Raw genomic sequence first — 23846 nt, forward strand, 5'->3', positions numbered from 1 at the left:
TTATGGTATAAAATTTTCAAGCAAATGCTATTCCTTAAGATATGTTTAACGGTTATTTTTAAATGAACGCCCCTCTCTAATGAACGCCCCCCACCCTACCCCCATCTTTAAAACAAACGACATAGGAATTTTTCCGATTCTGCTAACTGTTAGAGTTAAAAAAGTCCTTCGATCACACCCAAAGTTCTAACTTTTATGGGTAAGAATTGCTGTTGACCAAACGCAAAGTGGTATCCCTGTTTCTAGAGTCTCCCTCGGGGTTGACGCAACTCCTTTTGCCATCCACTATATCCACTAAATTGTCAAAATTAGCTATCGCGGCTCCCCTGAAGGTTCGTGGGATAAGAACCAATGGTTTGGGTGGACCAACGTAGTTTGCTTGAGAGGCAAAGTTGGGAGGAACGTAGAGGAGAGAGGAGAAGACAGGGGGGAGGGGGGTTGGACAGGCAAGAGCAGTGGTTAGGACGCAAGAAGCGATATGGGAATTTAAGCACGAACGAAATAAATGAAATTTGTTTATAATATTTTATTATTATGTTTCAAATAACCGGGTTTAAGATTGATAACAAAAAGCGTGTGAAATACACAAAAACTTAAAATACCATTAGCAAAATAGTTCATGTTAGTAGTAAACCAGTTTAACAGTTATTTTTGGGGGTTCTCTAACCACTTGTAATGGACTCTTTTATATGACGACTATGACCACTTAGCTGGGGGAGGTACCAAGTTTGACTTCTTCGCTGTTACAACTGCTTTATACGGTGTGTACAAGACGGTTTACAAGTAGATTTTAAGATGATCTTAAGAATAATAATATGGGGTATCGTACCGCATCTCTTTTTTATCTTCCTAAGACGGCGAGTCCAAACGGGGAACCTTCACTGACACCCCGAAAAGCATTTAGTTTCGTTTGGATAAGGTTTCTAGCCTATGGGTGGCGACCTTCCTACGTAGGTGTGTCAGTGAGTTACCCTTGGACTGCCGTGACCTACGCAATAATTACATGGTGATTATTGACTACGGAGGTAGCACACTATTAACGCATCATTAACTCCCGGCACAAAATGGCGGTAAATTGTCTAAAATGATAAAGTTATAAAAATAGCGAAAGCGAAACCCATCACCTTGCGTTAATTTCCCGCGTGACAAGTACTAGCGTATCCCCGACACCCTGTTATAATTGTCCTGCGTGACACCAGCCTATGAACCTCAAACTGTGCAAGGCGTGATGTTTCGGGTCTACACAATAGGATACCTTGGATGGGATTCCAAAGACTACTACCCAGAATTCAGCCAATCCCAAGTTAAAGCGTCGGAAGATATTTGTGATACTGAGTAGCAATAGAAACAATTCGAGGGTTTAGTTTAGAACGGTCGTGTTTATCCTGATTGTTTCGGATATTTTACAGCGTGATGATAGTGATGATACCATGATACACAGCATCGGGAATCTTGGAGGATTTCTCCAGTTCAGTGTGATTGGTAACATGCGGTTACACGGTAACAGATGGAACAATTGTGATATGGAACTCACGCGTTCGTAGCATTGTACGGTAACAAAAATCTATGGGGGTATAATAATACGAGTTATGATGGTAATTCTAGTGACTAAAACGTTTGATAATATTAACCTGTATACGAGGTTTTCTCAGCTATAATCGCGCTGGTATTATCTTTGTACGCGACTGCAAGGGTCTGTGGGACTATCTTACGCGCGAGTGGTATTTCTAGAGCCTACCCTTTGATCACACGGATCCTCGATATGAGCATCTTATGCGCTAGTGACTCTACTGCCTACCCTTTGATCACATGGGTCCGCGATATGAGCATCTTATGCGCTAGTGACTCTACTGCCTACCCTTTGATAACATGGATCCGCGATATGAGCATCTTACGCGCTAGTGACTATACTGCCTACCCTTTGATCACATGGGTCCTCGATATGAGCATCTTACGCGCTAGTGACTCTACTGCCTACCCTTTGATCACATGGGTCCTCGATATGAGCATCTTACGCGCTAGTGACTCTACTGCCTACCCTTTGATAACATGGATCCGCGATATGAGCATCTTACGCGCTAGTGACTCTACTGCCTACCCTTTGATCAAATGGATCCGCGATATGAGCATCCTACGCGCTAGTGACTCTACTGCCTACCCTTTGATAACATGGATCCGCGATATGAGCATCCTACGCGCTAGTGACTCTACTGCCTACCCTTTGATCAAATGGATCCGCGATATGAGCATCCTACGCGCTAGTGACTCTACTGCCTACCCGTTGATAACATGGATCCGCGATATGAGCATCTTATGCGCTAGTGACTCTACTGCCTACCCTTTGATCACATGGATCCACGATATGAGCATCTTACCCGCTAGTGACTCTATTGCCTACCCGTTGATCACACGGATCCTCGGTATGAGCATTTCACGCGCTAATAACTCTACTGCCTACCCTTTGATCACACGGATCCTCGATAAGAGCATCCTACGCACTAGTGACTTTACTGCCTACCCGTTGATCACACGGATCCTCGATATGAGCATTTCACGTGCTAGTAACTCTACTGCCTACCCTTTGATCACATGGATCCGCGATATGAGCATCTCATGAGCTAGTGACTCTACTGCCTACCCGTTGATAACATGGATCTGTGGCTTTAGTCCTGTGCAACTCCTGGTACTCACTCCCTCTTATGTCTGTGCCTACTCCCCTCTCGTCCCTACCACCAGGCCTGGCCGCAATGCGTGTCCCAGGATGCAGTGGGGCATACTGCGCATTCTCGCTGTATTGTGTCGTCGCCTGTAAAGATTGGTACACTTCAGGTGGTAAACCTCGTTTTCTTGTGTTCTCATAACCTGGCTCGCCTTGATCACCTGTGTCGTTCCTTGCTCTCCTCGCGGGTGGATTCTGTCTTCTCATTCTAGTGCTATCGACGCAATCGTACTTGCGATTGCCTGGCACATGCCGATCACGTGACGCATGTCTATTCATAGCTTCATACTGCGTGACATTGCCCCCTTGCGTTACATCCTTGTATTGCGTGACATTGCTCCTTTGCGTTACATCCTCGTATTGCGTGACATTACTACGATTGGTTGGTTGTGCTGGTGTATTGTTCACTGGTTCGTATTGTGGAATGGGGTCAGGGGTGGGTCCCCTATGTTCCGATGGGGCGACCTCATAGTCTCCCATCCCTGGGATTGTGTTTCGGTCTTGGTTGACATTTTCTTGCATCGCTACATTCTTAAGCGCAAGCATGAATTAAGTTTAAAATGTTTGTTCACTTTTAAATAGCTCAGTAATACTCGGACATAACCCAGTATATTTTTTCAGGAAAAATTTTACCTGGAATCCAGAGTAGCCTGCGTTATCTGCTTCAGATCTGTGTGAGAAAGGATAATGTTAATTCAAGATCAAGAATATAAAGCGCTATTATAAAATAAAGTTTTAATACCTTACTCTCTTTGCTGTTACACCTGTGAAAAAAAAAGAAGCATTGATAAAAATTACTTTAAGTTATCGTTACAAAAGTTGAAAAATAAGAAGTTAAAACTTACCTGCTCTTTTCAGCACCACGATGTAGCCAATCAGACCAAAGATGACCAAGAACAAGATTGCGACCAACACAGCAAGACCAACAATGGTGGAATTCAGATCATTTACATCGACAACTGGAACAAACATAAAAAAATAAGAAAATAAGAGGAAGGGTTAACATGACGTCACAACTTAATTTTTTGCTGCCTCATCACGTGACCAAAATAATAACCCGTGGGGTGGCCCGGATTAGCACACGAAACCTTTGGGGTACAACTGATTATCCTGTGACTTTATAACGTAAATACACGTTACATGTGGATCAGCCCCGATGATCAAAGGACTAGCACACATACATGTGGGGGTGGTACTGATGGTCATAGGACTAGCGCACTTACCTGTGGGGGTGGTGCTGATGGTCACGTGACTAGCACACGTACATGATTGGGTGGTCCTGATGTACACCGTGTCACGCCTCGTGTCTCCCCGCACCGACACAGTGACCTCCACCTCGTACAGAGTGTCAGGCTCAAGATCATCCAACACGCACGACAGCGAGGCTGAACTACTGACACCTGATGACGTCGCCCAGTCACGTGACGTCCCAAGTATAGGTCTAGCGCACATCGCACACTGCACATACCCAGATGAGTTTCACCACGTGACTTTCTATCTTTTGAAGATCTTGAAAACATGCTATCTGAATTACATGCTATCTGGGTTACACGCTATTTGGGTTACACGCTATTTGAATTTCATGTTCTCTGGACAGTACACGCTATCTGGATAACACGTTATTTGAATTGCATGTTCACTGGATTTCACACTTTTTGGATCTACTTCGTACTAACCCGTCAGACACTTTCCAGGCTTGGTCGTAGCAGCGGTAGTGGGCGTAGCAGCGGTGGTGGGCGCGGCTTGGGTGGTCAGAGGAAGGGGGACGTTGTTTGAGGGTATTGCTGGAAAAATGATGAGGTATTATTTTTTTTTTCAAATATATGCTTGATAGGACCGGGTGCAAGTTGTCACTAAGTGCCAATCACCGGTAAATTTCGCAGCTTGAATTATGGCTAGTGGACTCTTTTGTGGTAAACGCTATTTGGATTGCATACCATCTAGATTGCCCGACATTTGGATGGGAAGCTGTCTAGATCTACGCGTTCTACTTACCTGTTAGGGGTTGCACGCTATTGGGATCGATGTCCAAGCCATAGTTTGGGGCATTCTTGAGTAACTCGCTCTTAAAGTATTCCTCGGGGTCAGAGACATCGCCAGTGAGAGTGAACGACGCATCTACGATGACACTTCCATTCCTGTTCAAGCAAGGTGGAGTAGAGTTAAACCAACTGAAACAAATATATGTATATATGTAGACATAACGGAAAAACATGACATGAAGCTTCAAAAAGGCCCATTTCACATCAAATAAGGCGGAAAATTTCTCTAAGTACTTAGTGAGTAATAGCAAACAAAATATTAAATGCGACTTTTTTTAAAATTGATGCGACTTTTTGTAAAGTATCATAGAAATTTGAGCTTTTCGTCCCTGAGCCCATACATAGCGAAAGGATGATAAAGGTAAAAATATCTTAAAAAGCTAAAATCGGGGTATGTGCATTTCGGCCTCATTTTATTTGTGTTTTGAAAACATTTCCAGAATACAAGGAACCGATGGTCATTGTAAGAAATTGTCTTTCTTTCTCTATCTCGAATTGCGCATTTTCCAGGTTTTTCCGTCTTGTAATATACGAATGTTTCTACGAACTTGCCTGAACGACAAACTGCTTCTATTGAAACAGGGGCCTTGTGCTGCATCACACTGGAAACAAAAGAAACGTCTTATTATTGTAATAAGGACGACTTAAAGAGTGTCTGTCGTAAAGTACAAAGTGTGACAAGCCATCTACTGATTTAGGGAAGCTGTCCCAAGCTGTTTCGATTGAATTACGGAATAAAGCATGAGTAGCTGTTTGTGATTTCGCTCATAATTTGTCTTCTAATTCTGGTTGAAAACAATAAGAAAGGCGTGGCTGACAAGGGCTCTTTAAAGGGGGTCAGCTTGTTGTTCTCGCCAGTACAAGGTCCTGAATAATAACATTCAGGAGCATTCAAGCGAAATGTAAGGACCTATTATTGGTCAGGAAATATACAAATATAGAAGAGTAAAGACGACTAAGACTGTGACAAAGTTTTTATCTCTCGCTGGTGGTGCATTATGGGTAGGATAAGTTTGTTTGACATTGGTGTAATGCCGGTACGTCCGCTCATCTCTCGGTCTGTTCAGAGAATAATTCAAACGTAACATCAGTAACATATAAACTTACCAAGTTTTCAATTTGTTGGCGGTCGTTGTCAGTCACATCCCATTTTCCATCCTTTTTTATTGCATTTTTGTTTCTTATCCTCCAAGACATTATCAGATTTGTTCTCCTGATATCTGTGCCAAACGAATAAAAAAGCAAAGTATTTAGGATTCAGCACATACTAGATTCTTATATAATAAAAAACAAACGGTGAACTCCTACTGTATCTACAAAAGGCACAGTTAAAATGCAATGTCTATTTATATCTGTTAAATCTGTTTGTCGATCAGTTTGGTTAAGACACTTGTAATACTCAATTGTCTACCAAATCTGTCCGTCGATTTGTCGATTTTGTCAATTTGGCTAAGAAATGTGTAATATAGCCGTGCTCAATGTATACTAACCCAAATAGAAAGTAATGTTGGCCAGTGGATAACCTTCAACTGAGCAGGAGATGTTTTGGCCTCGTTTAAGCGGTACGGCGTAAGAAGCGTTCTTGTTATCAGCACTGAACGATATCAACGATGCCCGTCCTGTTGTGCACGTGACAACCGGTGGTTGGAGAAGGTTTGTCTTCATCTCCACAGTAACATTTGTCAGTGCATCGTTGGCAAGGCAGATGGCATTAGGTTTGTTAAGACTTGCATCTGTAAATCAAAAGAACAGGCCACTATCATGAGAAATCAAAACACAAAACATCAGTAAATCAAAACAAGGCACAATGAAGAAAAATCAAATCACAACACATCATTAAATAAAGACAGGCCACAATCAAGAAAAATCAAAACACAACACATCAGAAAATCATAAAAAGACACAACCTAGCCAAATATAAAAATACAACATTTAGGTCATTTGTGCATTCCAAGAATAATTTGCCGAAATCAGATGACTTGTTGGGTACCATAAGGAGCACCACCAAGCATGGTGTTTCACTGGACAAAACATGTACCGGAGATGGTAAAGAGACTACGGTTGACATGTGGTCACGTGATCAAAGGAGCTACCGGAGATGGTAAAGAGACTACGATTGACATGTGGTCACGTGATCGAAGGAGCTACCGGAGATAGTAAAGAGACTACGGTTGACATGTGGTCACGTGATCAAAGGAGCCTGTCAATCAATCAAACGTTCTATTCACCTAAGCAGACAAATATCAAGTGTATCAAGCCATAAAAACAGACCACGCATGTAAACTATTTTTATTGTTAAGTTTGTAGATAGAACCAAGGCGCAATAATAATGATTAAATTTTAAGAAAAAAGCAAAAAAAAAACACTATAAGGATCCAAAACGAGCCAAAAATTGGTAACGAGTTTTCAAGCTGCACACACTATATCGGACCATCTGAAAGGAAAAAGGAAAAATGTATAAGAGTATGGTAGACTGTCACTGAGCTGGGCGAGGCTCGTACCCAAATTGCTAAGGAATTTATCTTATTCTAAACGCATTTCTACTACGGTTTCAAGTCTGCGGCGACCATGAGCAGCAGTAGGCATGTAGAGATTGTGTGCGACAGGTTACCGACACCAGGGGAGATAGGTGGGCCAAATCTTTCCCGCTTACCCTGAACGCTATTACTGATACTTCAGCCAAAAAGGACACCGATAAATTTTTATACTACCTGGGCTGAAATGCCTTATATCTGCTGGAATGCAACTCACGCCACCCGAAAGGGAGAACAAACATTCTACGACTTGTAAGTTAATTCATGCTCGAAGATCCAGCGTACTTTGCGAGAGCTCCCAAAGGTCACCTACGCGTTATTTTTCGAACAGGATTTTTATGGCCGAGAAAAAAAGGCGCTGGATCCTCGACCATGGAGTTAATTATATGCAGTAAAAATACATCGTCATGTTAATTTTAAACAAATTAGCAGTGTCATATAATATATCAGCTATTTACATTGGTCTACACCTGTCTTACTCCATAAGAAAGTTATTCTTTCTCCATAAAATATACATACATTCTTTTTTTTCTATAAAATTCGTTTGGTAATACACACATCTTCGCAAAATATTTTTATTTCCCCGAACCCCCCCCCCCCCCCCCCCCCCGGAGTTTGTTGTCTTGCTATAAACTGATAAGAATAGATTTCAGAGACGCTTTCCGAGAGGATCAAGTCAGAAGAAACATCAGTGAGAAAGAAAAGTGTACAAAATCTTCTTCTCATGGCTGCCTTACATTCACTGAAACAGATATAAATGTTCTTAATTTTGTAACAATAGGTATCACAAATTTCAAAAAGAGCAACTAGCAGTAAACGACGTACCTTGTCTTGTTCGTATGAAGGGATTAATTTTCCGCAAATATTGGCTATGGAAGGGATGCACTTATTCTGACATTCAAGTATTTTTTTACATATTTACGGATATTTCATTGTTTACAAGCAAGCTCATCAACTATGGATATCACTTTTCTCAAGAGTAATCTCTGGTAACAAATTACTATTGGAATGCATCGTTGCGTAACCAAGTACAGTAATGATTGACATATAGGGAAATAAGAATCTACAATTAATATAATACTTACATGTTACAGTAATATTGACTCTTTCGCTTTGCTTGGTGTTGTTGCAGGCACTTTCCGCGAGGCAGCTGTAAGAACCGGTATCATTCAACGACCCGCTAAATATAAGACTTCTATTGCTGCTAAACCATTCGCTGTTCTTGTACCAAGTGATGCTGACAGGTCTAACCACATTAGTTGTACACTCCAAGGTAAAGGGAACTCCTCTTTTTACCATTGGAGCTGAAATGTTGACGAACTTTATATTTTCTAAAAAGGTAAAATAAGTAAATAAATAAATGTCTTGCAGCATCATTCCATAGCTCGATAAATTTTTAATAAATACACAAAAATAATCTTTAACAGGTTTCATACCTTGCACATCAATGCTAATTGTGCTATTCTGACCAATTCCTGCTGTGTTATTTGGCACACAAGTGTATTCATGCTTTCCTAGAGTGTTTAGCGTCAAGTTGAATACCCCTCTAGACTTCTCTATCAAAAGGGTCTTGTTAACGAAAAGCGAGTAGTGGATGTCATCTGGTTTACCCGTCGCTGTGCAGTTAAAATAAATGCTGGTCCCCCTGCAGGTTCTTAAAATGTCTAGATTTTTATACGCGGTTGTTTATTGTAGGAGAATATATCTGTGTCGTATCCCGCAGTGCTTCGTGGGATTTCAAATAAACCAGCACACAAGCGTGACTAAAGACGATTCTAGGCTTGACAACCTCCAGCGGTCTTGGCAACGTACTTCTAAATATTATCATGGTTCTGTACAGGACCCGAAATGATCCCAGGACCCGAAACGATCCCAGGGCCCGAAATGATCCCCAAAAGTACCCCAACTGATCCTCGGACCCGAAACAATACCGAGGAGTCCCCGAAATCAACCCCAAGGAATTGCGGTAATGGACAAAGGGAAAGCAGAAGAAATACTTGCACTTCTTGAAGCATAATTAAGGGTTAACAGCGACTCGATTTCTAAACAACGTGACTTAAAAATATTAAATTTCAACACAATACTTCTATTTATTACATTGCCCGGCGTTAAACCCATAAACAGAGTCTAAAACAAATACACAACTTTTAATTGCTACTGAAAGAAATACAGCATGTATAAACATAGCACAGCTTTGCTCAGATCATTCAAACTTTTGACCTTCCATCACACTCTGCGGTTGCGGTTCAAACACATGACTCTGACACTATAAATCTCATTTCCGGTAAACATCCCCCCTAAAAATTTATATTCATTCGACAACCTAAACATGTATTTCACCACGAAATCCTTGTTCACACGAGCGAATATTTACCGACACATTTTAGGCAGCCGGTTTGGTCGAGAAGATGTAATGACAAAAGCACACTGAGTTATACACTCGAACAACCCTACTACCGATGCAAAATATTAAAAGGATGTGGCTTTTGTTGGTTGAAAGCAATATTATGTGAGTTTTGAACTTCCTTATGTAGTCGTGCGTACACCCCTGCATGATCTCATGATATGATAGGTCTTTCATTCACCGAAAACAAACATGCCAAAAAATAACTTTAAAACATTTCGCTTCCTATAAAAAGCAGCATGTCCTATCTGTAAAGACTTTTTTTATGGCTTGTTATGTAAAAATGATTTATCCACGCCGGGTTCTTCAAATTACGATCACAAAGAATTGTTAGTTGACCCCAATTTCTGACTCAACCACTGTATTCCCCCGCAGTCGTATGTTAAAATCTTAATACTATAGTTTTAGTTAATGTAAATTTCCTTTTAATAACACAAACAAAGCTAAATGTATCATATGTTTTTAAAACTGAAAGCCAATCCTTACACATTCCTTTAGTTGTCCATTACTGTAATTCCTTGGGGTTCATTTCGGGGACTCTTGGGGATCGTTTCGGGTCCCGGGGTCAGTTGGGGAACTTTTGGGGATCGTTTCGGGTACTGGGATCGTTTCGGGTCCTGGTATGATTTCGGGTCCTGTACAGTTCTCGGTGCCCGAGATTTTGTCACTATTACGTTACCCATAAAGCACTGCGGGCAACGGCTCATGGATTCTCAAAGTCCAAACTTATTTGAATTAGATGTATGAAAGTATACATATATATACCATACCTTTGACTGTGACGGTGACGCTCTTGTTGTGTCCATCTCCCGCCTCGTTACTGGGAACACACGTGAAGATACTCACGCCAGAAAGGTTACGAGGAAGGACAAACAGTCCGTGCATCTGTGAGGCAAACTCCGTACCATTGCGATACAGAGTGTACGATATGTTTTCTGGTTTACCCGCCGCCGAGCAGTTTAACAAAATAATATCTCCAACGCATCCAGAAGACGAGTTTGCGTCAAGTGACGTTTTCTCTGGTTTATCTATAAAATGCTAAAGTAAGCTAAAATGCTTTTTAGCCGAGAAGAAATCTAACAGAAAAAAAATCACAAAAGTACAGTAGGCTAAAAAATCCTTTAAATAGAGAAGTTGCTTTCATGTACGGCTGATGACAACAATCATATTAACAAAGACGCCGTATCGAAACGTTGACAACATATTGCCACAGACACCGTTATCCACTTGAGTGCGCTTACATTTCAAGGCAAAACATGGCCAGCCATGAAAGAAAAGAAACTGTGAGTGCTTATAGTTCCTTTATTATTACTTTACTTTACTTATTTTATTTCACCACTTTTCATTTGATATCATTTCAGACAATGACAATGCTATACACATTCTACTGAATTGCTTTACAAGACATTTACAGCCTTACTACTGTGGTACCTATAAAAGCCCCATAAGAACACCGAGTTGAGTGTTTAGCATTATCTTGTGATGCACAAATGAGAAAATCTTAGTTACCAAGGATAGTTTATGGGGATACAACGGATAATACAGTCAGAAACACAATATGGGATAAAGAATACACTCAAGGGTCAGCAGAAGAGACAGTTGGCAAAACGCGAAAAAAAAAGTGAAAAAAAAAAACAACAACTCACAGTTGATAGTTATACTCGTTGTGTTTGTGCCATTTAAACACTCGTTGCCGTTGTTCACGGTGCACGTGTAGGTCCCCTCATCTCTTCTCGTGATAGGACTGAACGTGTAGCTCCCGGAGTTGGTCAGCACCGAGCCGTTCGGATGGGAAACCGCTATGTTCAAAGGCGCTGTACCAGACGCGTCGCACTGCATGGTAAAACTATTTCCCTCTACAACAGTTTGTGACGGGGTCAGACTCGTGATGCGCGGAGGTGCTACATAAAGAAAAAAATGTACTTTTTATTATCATTCTTATCTTCGCAGACATCGCTAGAAAATTGAAACAGTTTGTAGTAGGGTAAAGCCTGTTATTTTTGGCGGTTCTAAGAAAAAAAAAACAGGGACAAAAAAGCATAAGTTAGTTTCTGCCAAAATATGTATGCGAGGATTGTCCTGATTGATTCTTTTCCCTCTATAACAGTTTTTGGCGAGGTGGCTAGTGATGCGCGGAGGTGCTATATATGGAGAAGGAAGGTCTTTTTTTTATTATTGCAGACAGCGCGAGAAAATGGTTGGTTGCAAGTCTAGCTTTTTGTTCTATTTTTTACGTTGCACGAGCAAAAAAAAAAGGGTGCTTGAGCTCACAGCGCTGATAGAAAAAATGTATTAAATAACACTTTCTTAAAAAAGGCTATTCTATTTGAGAAGCCGAAATGGAAAGAGAAATGAATCAAACATCCAGCAACAAATATGTATCAAAGGTCTCGGTACATAATTTACAAAGTAAACTTACAATAGGCTGATGTCATTGACCAGCGCACGGTAAATCCCACGAGTTTATTTGGCAAATGATTAAAAACCGAACAACGTTTCAATGCGTCTTAAATGACGAACGTTGAATTTAGTCTGTTTTTCGAAAAGGCTCATTTTAGAGTCGATAGAGGTGACTCAGAAGCACCCCTCGGTCTATTGGCCTGTAGGGCCCAACGTACGCACATAATACTACCTCAGCCATGTAAGGGTGAGCAGTTCAAATATTTATACATTTTTTAGCAGTGAAACATTGAAAGCTGAATATTTAGCACTTAACAAAAACCTCAAGTTATAGTTAAGATAATGTCAAGTGTTATATACTTTTATGTTACCGGGAAGGTTTATCATATCCATACCTTTGACAGTGACGGTGACGCTCTTGTTGTGCCCACCTCCCGCCTCGTTACTGGGAACACACGTGAAGATGATCACGCCAGGAGTGTTAAGAGGAAGGACGAACAGTCCGTGCATTTGTGAGGCAAACTCCGTACCATTGCGATACAGAGTGTACGATATGTTGTTTGGTTTACCCGCCGCTGAGCAATTTAACAAGGCCATGCCACCAATACATACGGAAGATGCATTTGCTACCATTGTAGTGTTTTCTGACTTATCTGGAATGAGATATCAGCTATTGCATTAAGCAAGTAGGAAGTATAGAGCGAAAACTTTAAGGAATTGAGTACAGGAAGTAATTTCAAATTTAAAAAAAGTAATTAGTGCGGTATTAAAAATATCAAGTAAACATCGTATAGCATATAATAAGGTCATCATCAAAACCTTTTTCTGCTCTCCCGTCACATGTATTCTGGATTGTATCATGTGAATTATTTCTACAAATATTCACTACCCTGTTAAGAACTCGCTGCAACATGGGGGTGATTGCCCCTCCATGCCCATCAGCAATTTAACATTTTCCATAATAAAGACATCTTACAACAAATCATTTTGAGATTAAACGACTAGGCATGCAAAAGAATGACAATTTATATTCTATAAAAGATCACCTATTTATCTTTAAAAGAATTCCGATATATTGTTCTTTTAAAACCATGCACATTTTTGCAAATTTTTAAAATCAATGTGACAGAAAAAATAAAGGTATTCTGCTAAAATAACATTATACCACCGCAGAGAGAATTCTGATGTACCAATAAATGTAAAAGCATATGCTTACATCTCACTACGAGTGTCGCATTTCTGGTGTGATTCCGTCCACATCCATCAGTAACCACACATGTGTAGACCCCTGACATGTCGCGATGCACCATGGGAATGGTGTAGGACGGTCCGTGTGCTACGATGTGCCCCTGAGGGCTGATCCATTTGAAGGTTGGTGGAGGAGTACCATCAGCTGAACACGTCAGGTTCACTTGGTCACGCTCGGTCACGGTAGGACTCGGTGGGGTTATATTAACGCTGCTGGGTGGAACTGGAGGTAAAAAAACGTATAAAATATTTTACTCGCATTGTCGAAGCAAATTTGTTTATGAAACAGATCGAAACCATAGTCTGGGAGTCATGTTCTTGGTGGTTAACTGTCACCGCCCTTGCCCACTTATCTGTAGAAAAAATCACGTGAATTTTTAATGAAATATAAACATCTTATGCATATATGCATTGCGTGACGTAAAAACGTGATGCATTGTTAGTTAAAAAGAAAACTGTGTGCAATAAAAGCCATTGCTAAAGTAAGAAAGAACATTTGTCCGCCCTTTCGCGAGTTTTGAGTTTAACATCAGTTCCGTTATTTAACTTCCCTGCTAGCAGAGGCCTCTTTTCTCTGTATTTCGCTGGGATGGCCTCGCGAACGCCAGCCCAGCGAAATACAGAGAAAAGAGGCCTCTGCTAGCAGAGAATTATGTAACATCCCGAACGCAGGAATCATAAAATTACAAAACCATACAAAACCAGGTGTTTTAATATTTTTTTTTTATATTATCAGGAAACATCGCCAAAGTTGCGAACACCCTCCTCCCCCCCACCCCACCCTCCCTCCCTGGGTACGGGCCTGCTTTGAAGAAGAGTATCGTAGCTGCCGCTCTTCTTTCTTCGAGGCCACACGACTGTAGTTTACTGGTTTCCATATCCTTCTTGGCCGATATAGTCCTTCAGTATACACCACATCACACATGATATGAAACCGAAATTACTGGCGGATCATCGTTGAAGCAGACTGTTGTGCTGTACTGCAACTGCTAGTGCTGCTAGCTTCATCAGGTTAATAATGACGTAGATATTAAAAATACAATCCTCTTCTTAACTCTTGAAATTCCAGTTCGGTCTTTTCTATCAGTTAAAGTAGAAATCAGCACACCAGCTCTAGAAATTGGGAAGTAGAAACTTTTCGCATGGAAGTTAAAGTACCGCGGCCATCCGTAACGTTGGCAGAGGATTGCATGACGACGACCTCCTTGTTGACTAAACGCATAGAATGCGACTAAACGTCAAAATCCGTTGTAAAAAGCCTATTTTGTCGCAAATGACCAAGAAAATAAAAGAGAGATAAAAAGAAAAGGAGGGGCTCTCTGGCACTCTAGACACCCAAAGAGCTCCAGTCTTATATTCTACCGTGCCTAAATCACTTACTCATTGTGAGTCAATACGCTTTTCTTACCCTGCACTTTGAGTAGAGTGTCTGATGCAGACTGCCCAATAAGGAAGTTCTTTGAGGCGACACGACAATGTATTTCATAGGTGCCGAATCCATCCGCGCTGTTGTTAACCTTCAGTGTAAACACCACATCATACACGAGAGATGAACCCGAGTACGATGCCGACATTACTCGATCACTGAACGCTGAGCCTTTTCCTGAAGTCGTAGAATACATCTCGACCGATGATCCACCAGCTACAGCCTGTTGCAAGATAGACACAAGTCCAACTTCTTCCCCAGAGTTAAGAGTCACTCTCCATGTCAGTGTGGCATTCTCGCCATCGTTGAAGCAGACGGACGTGATGTACTGCCACTGCCATGTATCAGATGATGCATCTGGCGAATCAGAAAAGGTGGATATTTTACTTGAACCAACTATCCCAGCAAATAGTATAAAGAAAGGCAATGGACTGCGGGGTGGTTGCATTATTTGTGTTTTACTGCCACTGCCATGTACCGATTAAAGAAAAGCGATGGACGGAATGCTAATGATTTGCAATTCTGACACATGACAATCTGATGTGCAAATGGAGTTAGATTTACCTGTTGTAATTAGGCACACCAAGGCACCAACAAGAAATACCAGATGAATTGAACCCATCGAAGAAGATTTATCTTGTGCTCAACAGGAAGTAAACACTGCAGCTAAAATGTTTTGCATATTTTGACATATCTTAAAAATAGGGGGCCGCTTGAATGCCCATGAGTTGTTTAGGAGTAGATGAGCCAGCCAAGCATGCTTATAGATACAAAAATCAGTTACAGTAGGATAAAAAAACAGATCAAGCCACAAGAGTAAATCTAAAAATGGGACTAAATTACAAATTATTCTAAATTACCTGATTCCACACTCTACTTGTCCGTGCACGGGCTATAGGATAGCTTTATTCAGAAATGATGTTTAATATCTTGTTAGTGTTACGAGGTAACGCGTAGGGAATACAGCCAGTTTAGGTAGACTCCATGAGTATAAATAGCGAGGGTTACTACATAAATATCAACTGCCTCGTATGTAGTGTGCGTTCCTAAGAGGTTGAACGAGCAGATTTTTAAAATGGCTCAAATTAGAGCTGCTTTTTTCTTCGTGACCGTTATTGCATACACTTGATTAAAAAATCTTATAACGCCACCAAGTTTTTACTTAATCCTTCAATCAATTAACATCACTTTGATAAAGTCAAATATCGTAATAAAGCCCCCAATACAGCACACACATTAGATATAGACATCCTCCTTCTAGAGATTTCACCAAACGTTTATCTTTAAAAAGGAACAGTTCTTCTAGCACAACAAAGACCACAATGAAATTTACCATTAATTTAACCTCCGTTATTCGCAGGAATCAAACGCAATCTTGGGGCCTATTCCGGGGGATTACCTTCACATCGAGGATGCTCCACCTCGCGAATTATTAGAAGTTGCTAAAGTACCGACTAAGAAGATCTTTTCAATCGTGTGAGAAGCTTACGCGACAGGGGTATTAGAGCTGCATAGCTACTTTGGTGACCAGGGCACCAATAAAGATTGGGCGAAAGGCAAATTAAAAAGAACTTTGACGAGGGAGATGAAGACAGGGAGGGAAAAAGGGTTGGAATGACTAGAGTAGTGGTAAGGACGCACGAATAAATATGGGAATGACGAAGAAAAGTGATTTTTTATTGTAAGTTATCAATTATGTTTCAAGTAACAGGGTTAAGAATTGATTACAACAATAAGCATACCATGCAGGATAAAACTAACGTCAAATATAATTAGCAAATTAGTTCATGTTGGCAGTAACCAGTAACCAAGCGAGCCTCTGTAAACCCACACTGTGAAAGACGTGTTGTTTCAGGTCTACACGATAGGATACCTTGGTTGCGCTTCCAAAGATAACTAACCACTAGCAGCAATTGAAAAAGTCCATAATATTCGGGGGTTTCTATTGAAACGACATTAAAACGTATTTATTTATTGTTCCTGGTATACTTTACCGCGTGATAATAGCAAGAGATAGCATGAGTATCTTTGTTGATATATCCAGTTCATGTGAATGGTAACATAGGGTAACACGGTTATCTCGACCAATGGTGATATAAATACACCTATCGCCTTGTGACTAGTGACTAAATCTTTGATAATATTTACCTCAAGTGTACGTGTACGTGTGTATTTTCAGCTAACGCGCTGGTATTATCTTTGTACGTGATTACAAGGATCTGCGGGACTATCTTACGCGCTAGTGGTATTTCTAGAGCCTAGCCGTTGATCACATGGATCCGCGATATGAGCATCTTAAGCGCTAGTAACTCTACTACCTACCCGTTGATAACATGGATCTGTGGCTTTAGTCCTGTTCAACTCCTGGTACTCACTCCCTCTTATGTCTGTGCCTACTACCCTCTCGTCCCTACCACCAGGCATGGCCGCAATGCGTGTCCCAGGATGCAGTGGGGCATACTGCGCATTCTCGCTGTGTTGTGTCGTCGCCTGTAGAGACTGGTACACTTCATGTGGTAAACCTCGTTTCCTTGTGTTCTCGTAACCTGGCTCGCCTTGAGCACCTGTGTCGTTCCTTGCTCTCCTCGCGGGTGGATTCTGTCTACTCATTCTAGTGCTATCGACGCAATCGTACTGGCGATTGGCTGGCACGTGCTGATCACGTGACGGGTTGTTGTTTATAGCTTCATACTGCGTTACATTGCCCCCTTGCGTTACATCATTATAGTGCGTGACGTTACTACGGTTGGATGGTCGTGCTTGTGTATTGTTCACTGGTTCGTATTGAGGAATGGGGTCAGGGGTGGGAACCTTATTTTCTGATGGGGCGACCTCATAGTCTCCCATCTCTGGGACTGTGTGCTGGTCTTGGTTCGCATTTTCTTGCATTGCAACATTCTGGATAATAATAGATTATTTATAACGTTGTTTATTGGAACCTCACTTCTCAAGTCGTTGTATGTACTCTAGAAGAAAGAGAAATAAATGTTTACCTGGAATCCAGAGTAGCCTGGGTTATCAGCTTCAGGTCTGTTGGGAAAAGGTTATGTTAACTCAAAAACAAGAATATGTAACGATAGCTGGATAGTATCAAGTTTTTCATACCTTCTTTTCCTTGTTGTAAGATCTGCAAAACAAGAAAAGAATAAAACTTTATATTTCGTATTATAAATTTAGCTTTGTGGATTTTTAAAAGAGAAGGAGGGCGGGGGTTTACCCTGGCTCCTGGGTACCATAGGCTCCGAGCTTCGCGGCGACAACGTTTTGGCTTCGCGGCGATCGCTCAAATCGTTGTCGCCGCGAAGCTCGGAGCCTCTGGTAACCAGGGTAGGGGGGGGTCAAACAAGTTTTGGGGTTTCTCCTGGGGGGTCAACAAAGTTTTGATGTTGACAAAGGGGGGGTTGTACAGAAAATGCAAGTGGAGTGGGGCTGAATACCGACCCCCCCCCCCCCGGCCATAAATAATGAACACTCCTTTAGTACTACTTCGAGGATGGCTGAAATGCTACTCGACATAAAACATATAACATAAAACAGTAAACATATCTGACGGACTTACCTGCCCTCTTCAGCACCACGATGTAGACAATCAGACCAAAGATGACCAAGAACAAGATGGCGACCAACACAGCGAGACCAACAATGGTGGAGTTCTGATCATTTACCTCGACAGCTGGAACAAAGTGTAATATAGACCGTATAGGGTACATAAAGTAGAGGTGTAAAATGTGACGTAGCGATATTACTCTCCTACTGGTGTCTAATCACGTGACAAACTCGTTGATCTGAACGGAGTTATCCTGGCAGTCACGTGACAAGAGCTTGTGCCTGTTAGTTGAGATAGCCCTGATGATCAACTGAAAAGCACACGGGCCTGTGGGGGTGGTACTGATGCTCACGTGACTAGCACACGGACCTGTGGGGGTGGTACTGATGCTCACGTTACTAGCACACGTACCTGCGGGGGTGGTACTGATGCTCACGTGACTAGCACACGGACCTGTGGGGGTGGTACTGATGCTCACGTGACTAGCACACGTACCTGCGGGGGTGGTACTGATGCTCACGTGACTAGCAAATATACCTATTGGGGTGGTCCTGATGATCACGTGACTAGCACGTGGGGATTGTCCCATAGTCAGGTGACTAGCACACGTACCTGTGGGGGTGGTCCTTATGATCACGTGCCTAGCACACGTACCTGTGAGGTTGGTCCTGATGGTCACGTGACTAGCACACGTACCTGTGGGTGTGGTACTGATGGTCATGTGACTAGCTCACGTACCTGTGGGGGTGGTCCTGATGGTCATGCGACTAGCACACGTACCTGTGGGGGTGGTCCTGATGTAGACCGTGTCACGCCTCGTGTCTTCCCGCACCGACACAGTGACCTCCACCTCGTACAGAGTGTCAGGCTTAAGATCATCCAACACGCATGACAGCGAAGCTGAACTACTGACAACTGATGACGTCACCCAGTCACGTGACGCTTCAGCTAGAGGTCTAGCGCGCATCGTGCACTGCGCATTACTATAAGGCCTTGACCACGTGACTTTGATTCTTTGATGGGTAGGCCTGACATCATCAAACTTTGGCGCCTGTTGAGTATTCACTGGAAGAGGAATGGCTTCGATAAATAAGCTCTATAAACCCAAGCCCATATATAAGCTTATAAATTAGTCTTTATGTTATTAAAGGTAAGAAACCGAAAGGAACTAATGCTACAATGATGTCGATGATAATGCAAAGGAATATATAATGATAACAAATGATAACAACGACGAAGACTAGCTTCTTACTTTGCTGCATCTTGACATTTGTTTACGACAATCGTTTGGCTTCTTAGCTATATAGATTAGTCTTATGTATATGATTAAAGCAAGAAATCGAAAGGAACTGATGCTGCTATGATGACGATGACAATGCTGGTGAATATAGTGACAAAAATAGTAACGACGATTACGACGATCTTCTTACCTTGCTGCAATTTGACACTTGACGGTTCAATCGTTAAGTTGTATCTTGGCGCATTTTGTAGAAGGGCATTCTTGAGCGGTACAAAGGGATCTGAGACGTTTGCTGGCGTTGTCAGGGTTACGTACACGATTAGATTGCCCGGCCTGGGATGGATAAGAAAAGAGCAGTCTGTGCATTATTCTAACATTTAATTAATATATTTACATGGTGTTGTTAAGGTTCTTACCCATAGCTCAAGGAGACCTTAGTCATACAAGTGGCATCGACGCTTTCTTGTACCTACAGAAATGTTAAGAGAGGTTAAAGCCGCATTGTCATCAGTCTACTGCCGCAGGTAAGACGGAAACCTCAACCGTTAAAAGACAAAAGAATCTATTCGAATCCGAAATATTTAACAGGCCATCCGCTCTAAATTATCAGTCACATCCTCAAAAAAACTTCCAATAGACACACAGCTTTCTATTATCGACCGGAAGTAAACTGGTGACAGTGCGACTTTAAAAGGTCTACAGTCTAAGATCTAGTAGATCTTACAACTCTCAAGCAGCAACTGGTTATTCAGGTTACCAGTTTTTCGAGGCTCGTTTTTATTTGATCGTTTGGTGGGTATTTGGCGTTTGTAAGCCGGAAACTTCCATTTCTTGTCTGCTCCGAGGTCGCTGCAACTATAAAACACGAAAACGTTTAGAGGGTCTTGCAATTAAAAAACCATGCTAATGCTTTCGGTTAGAGCGCGTGACACAACAGAAAAGTTTGAAACGGTTAAGCGCCCCAGTTCTTACCCACAGTGAATGTATGCCGAGATCCTGGGAAACCTTCCGCGTGACATGTCACCTCAGCTTCGTCTACACTTGTCAATTCAACTTCGTAAGTGACTCTTCTTCCAGTCTTGCTGGTCAAATGTGATTGTAACTTTTTGCTGCTTGTCACACAGATCATGTCAGGGGGTGGGGTCTTGTTTGTTTCTATGGTGATACTGATAGCTGGTGACTTTATGCACTTGAGTGGATACCTCTCCATGTCGACATCTGTCAACATGACACGCATAGGATATTAAATGTGACTTAAATGGCTCTCTAGGAGGGGGGTTAGAGGATTAGTGATAGACATTACATCGACCCCTCGGCATTAGACCCAAAGAGTCAGGCATCCCATAAACCTACAAATCCCCCCCACCCCCCACCCTTATCAGATCCCTGTTTTTCTTGTCCCTGCTTACTTTTTGCCTTACTATCAAAAAGCTCAAAGACAGCCACTTTACAGCCACTTACAATAAACCGCTATGTCCGTTGATGCTGAGCCACAGCCGTCAATCACAGTACAGTTATAAACTCCCCCTTGATCTCTGCTTATCGAGGGAAACGTGAGTGTTGGTCCCTTCCCTTGAAGGACGCCATCTTTGAGCCAGTTGATACTTGACGGATCAACAGCACTAGCGCTGCACGTCATCTGCACGTACGACCCCTCGCTTGTTGTGATGGCACGCGCAGGCGCAATGGACACAGACGAGTGGAATTCTGGGTATGAAACAAAGAATGATGTCGAAATAAGGAATTCACTCGCATGTGATAAATATTCACGGAATATTTTAATATTGGCTCCGTTTTTTACTCTAAAACCAGCTGTAATGCTTGTATTGATTATACCCCGAGAGAACATTGATCATTATTGGTACCATGTACCCACTAATCTTCACAGTCAAGATTGTATTTTCACTTCCACGAAGAATTCATAATCTTTATCGTTTTAAAATATCACTTTGGGGGCTGTTTGATTGTTTGGTTTTATTGACTTTACATGCTATTCCCAAAACGATACAGGATTTTGAGTTCTGGGCGCTCATAATAAGACTACAAAATCGACTGTAACAAGAGAACGCCGCTCCAGGTTCGTTTTCCATCATGAACAATCACTTTAATACGCTGCATTTCCGCTTTTTTTTTATCAATTTATAAAATAAGAAAGGATGTACCTTGCACAATTGTTCTAGCAGTGGCATTTTGTCCAGCTCCAGCAGTGTTGTTTGGAATACAAGTAAACAGCTGCTCGCCCAGGGTGTCAAGTAAAATGTCTTTAAAGACTCCGTCCATTCTACTTGACAAATGACGGTTGTTAAGATACAGCGAGTACTGGTTCACTCGCGGATGCCCTGTCGCCGAACAGTTGAAAGAAATAGTGGAGCTACGGCAGTATGAGCTCGCTAGTGGGGAGATACGTGTTTTTTCAGGTTTGTCTAAATAATATAAAAAAAATTGAATGGTATCATTATATAATTTTATGAAGCGAAAAATAATATGAGCACCCTTTACAGTCTATTAACAAAACCAATCATATTACAAATGACAATAATTGTCGTCGTGTGAGCATCAGCCGAACACTCGTTGCCGTTGTTCACGGTGCATGTGTAGGTTCCCTCGTCTCTTCTCATGATAGGACTGAACGTGTAGCTCCCGGAGCTGGTCAGCACCGATCCGTCTGGTTTGTGTATTGCTATGTTCAAGGGCGCTGTACCAGATGCGGCGCACTGCACGGTAAAACTGTTTCCCTCTACAACAGTTTGTGACAGGGTCAGACTCGTGATGCGCGGAGGTGCTATAAGAAGCGCGAGAAAAAGGTTGGTTATTAATTCATAAACCAAGGCCGGCATCTTATAAGTGTAGCTTTGGACCCCATTGTTATCCGCTGCATGGGACCCCTAGTCCATCCCAGTGGAGCGAGCAAAAATATTTTGGCTTGAGCTCAGAATGTTTTTTCTTGGAAAAAAAGGCTATTCCACAAACCGAAATGCAAGAGAAATTAATCATCCAGCTACGAATATGTTTCAAAGGTGTCAGTACACAATTTACAAAGTAAGTTTAAAACAGGCTGATGTCATTCTAGGGAGGGGAGGGGTGGCTTACATAAGGGAGTTGACCAGCCCACGGCAATTGGCAAAAGATTATAAAAACTTACCCTACGCTTCAAAGCATTTTAAATGACAAACCGTTAATTTAGTCGGCTATTCGAAAAGGCTCATTCTTGAGTCGATAGAGGCGACTCCAACGGAAGCAACCCCCCCGTCTATTGCCCTATGTACGCACATTATACTATCTCCGCCACTCAGAGCAGTTTTATCTCTATACTTATAACCCGTGAAAAATTTTCAAAAATTTCAAGTATTATATACTTTTTATGTTGCCGTGAAGGTTTATCATATTTCTTACCTTTGACTGTGACGGTGACGCTCTTGTTGTGCCCATCTCCCGCCTTGTTACTGGGAACACACGTGAGGATGGTCACGCCAGGAGGGTTAAGACGAAGGACGAACAGTCCGTGCATCTGTGAGGCAAACTCCGTACCATTGCGATATAGAGTGTAGGTTATATTGTCTGGTTTACCCACCGATGAGCAGTTTAACAAGGCCATGCCACCAAAACAAACGGAAGATGCATTTGCTACAATTGTAGTGTTCTCTGGCTTATCTAGATCAAATTAGCTCATGAAGTAAGCAGGTAGAAATTTTACTATGAAAACTTCAAGGAATAGAGTAGTGGAAGTAAAGCAAATTCGTTAAAACTCTTTTAGCATTTGGCCACAGCAATAACTATAGTGCCTTGATGTCAACGTGCTCTGCCAAATAATCCTCTGCATGAGTTCTATAAGATATGCTAACTACCCAGGGAAAACCTCACTGTAAAATACGGTTGTATTTTCACCCATGCCCACCGGCAATTTTTAAATTCAATATTAAGATATGGAATGGTTGACTTGCACAATTAGGGACAGCAGTTGATGTTAACACCTTGTTCTCAATTCATAAATTTTCAAAATCGAAATAATTAGGTATTGTTCTTCTGAATAAGGTTACTGACCAACAAAAGAGAGAAACTCCCATGTACCAATAAATGTAAAAGCATCATACTTACATCTCACTGCGAGTGTCGCATTTCTGGTGTGGTTCCGTCCACATCCGTCAGTAGCCAAGCACGCGTAGACCCCTGACAGGTCGCGGTGCACCATGGGAATGATGTAGGACGGTCCGTGTGCTACGGTGTGCCCCTGAGGGCTGATCCATGTGAAGGTTGGTGGAGGAGTACCATCAGCTGAACACGTCAGG

The 23846-nt window shown here is 41.9% G+C and overlaps 2 protein-coding genes across 2 annotated transcripts; both read right to left on the bottom strand.

The window, feature by feature from the left end:
• Positions 1 to 2244: 2244 nt before the first annotated feature.
• On the bottom strand, positions 2245 to 15450 carry LOC116608957. Its single transcript, XM_048732367.1, has 17 exons — positions 15338 to 15450; positions 14756 to 15130; positions 13316 to 13570; positions 12495 to 12752; positions 11346 to 11600; positions 10470 to 10727; positions 8732 to 8911; positions 8381 to 8626; positions 6252 to 6494; positions 5869 to 5981; positions 5314 to 5363; positions 4715 to 4857; positions 4396 to 4503; positions 3565 to 3678; positions 3462 to 3483; positions 3353 to 3389; positions 2245 to 3250 (listed from the first exon to the last, which is right to left on the bottom strand). The coding sequence occupies exons 1-17, from the start codon at positions 15393 to 15395 to the stop codon at positions 2612 to 2614; spliced, it is 3354 nt and encodes a 1117-aa protein (XP_048588324.1). The 5' UTR covers positions 15396 to 15450; the 3' UTR covers positions 2245 to 2611.
• A 979-nt stretch (positions 15451 to 16429) lies between these two features.
• Positions 16430 to 21128, bottom strand: LOC125572530. Its single transcript, XM_048733127.1, has 10 exons — positions 21022 to 21128; positions 20533 to 20778; positions 20318 to 20415; positions 19977 to 20029; positions 19751 to 19893; positions 19101 to 19385; positions 18333 to 18446; positions 17879 to 17900; positions 17767 to 17803; positions 16430 to 17671 (listed from the first exon to the last, which is right to left on the bottom strand). Exons 2-10 carry the CDS (start codon positions 20768 to 20770, stop codon positions 17069 to 17071), a joined length of 1593 nt encoding a protein of 530 aa, XP_048589084.1. The 5' UTR covers positions 20771 to 20778; positions 21022 to 21128; the 3' UTR covers positions 16430 to 17068.
• Between the last annotated feature and the right edge of the window lie 2718 nt (positions 21129 to 23846).

This window comes from Nematostella vectensis, chromosome 9 (assembly GCF_932526225.1).
Source record: "Nematostella vectensis chromosome 9, jaNemVect1.1, whole genome shotgun sequence".
NCBI classification, from domain to species: domain Eukaryota; kingdom Metazoa; phylum Cnidaria; class Anthozoa; order Actiniaria; family Edwardsiidae; genus Nematostella; species Nematostella vectensis.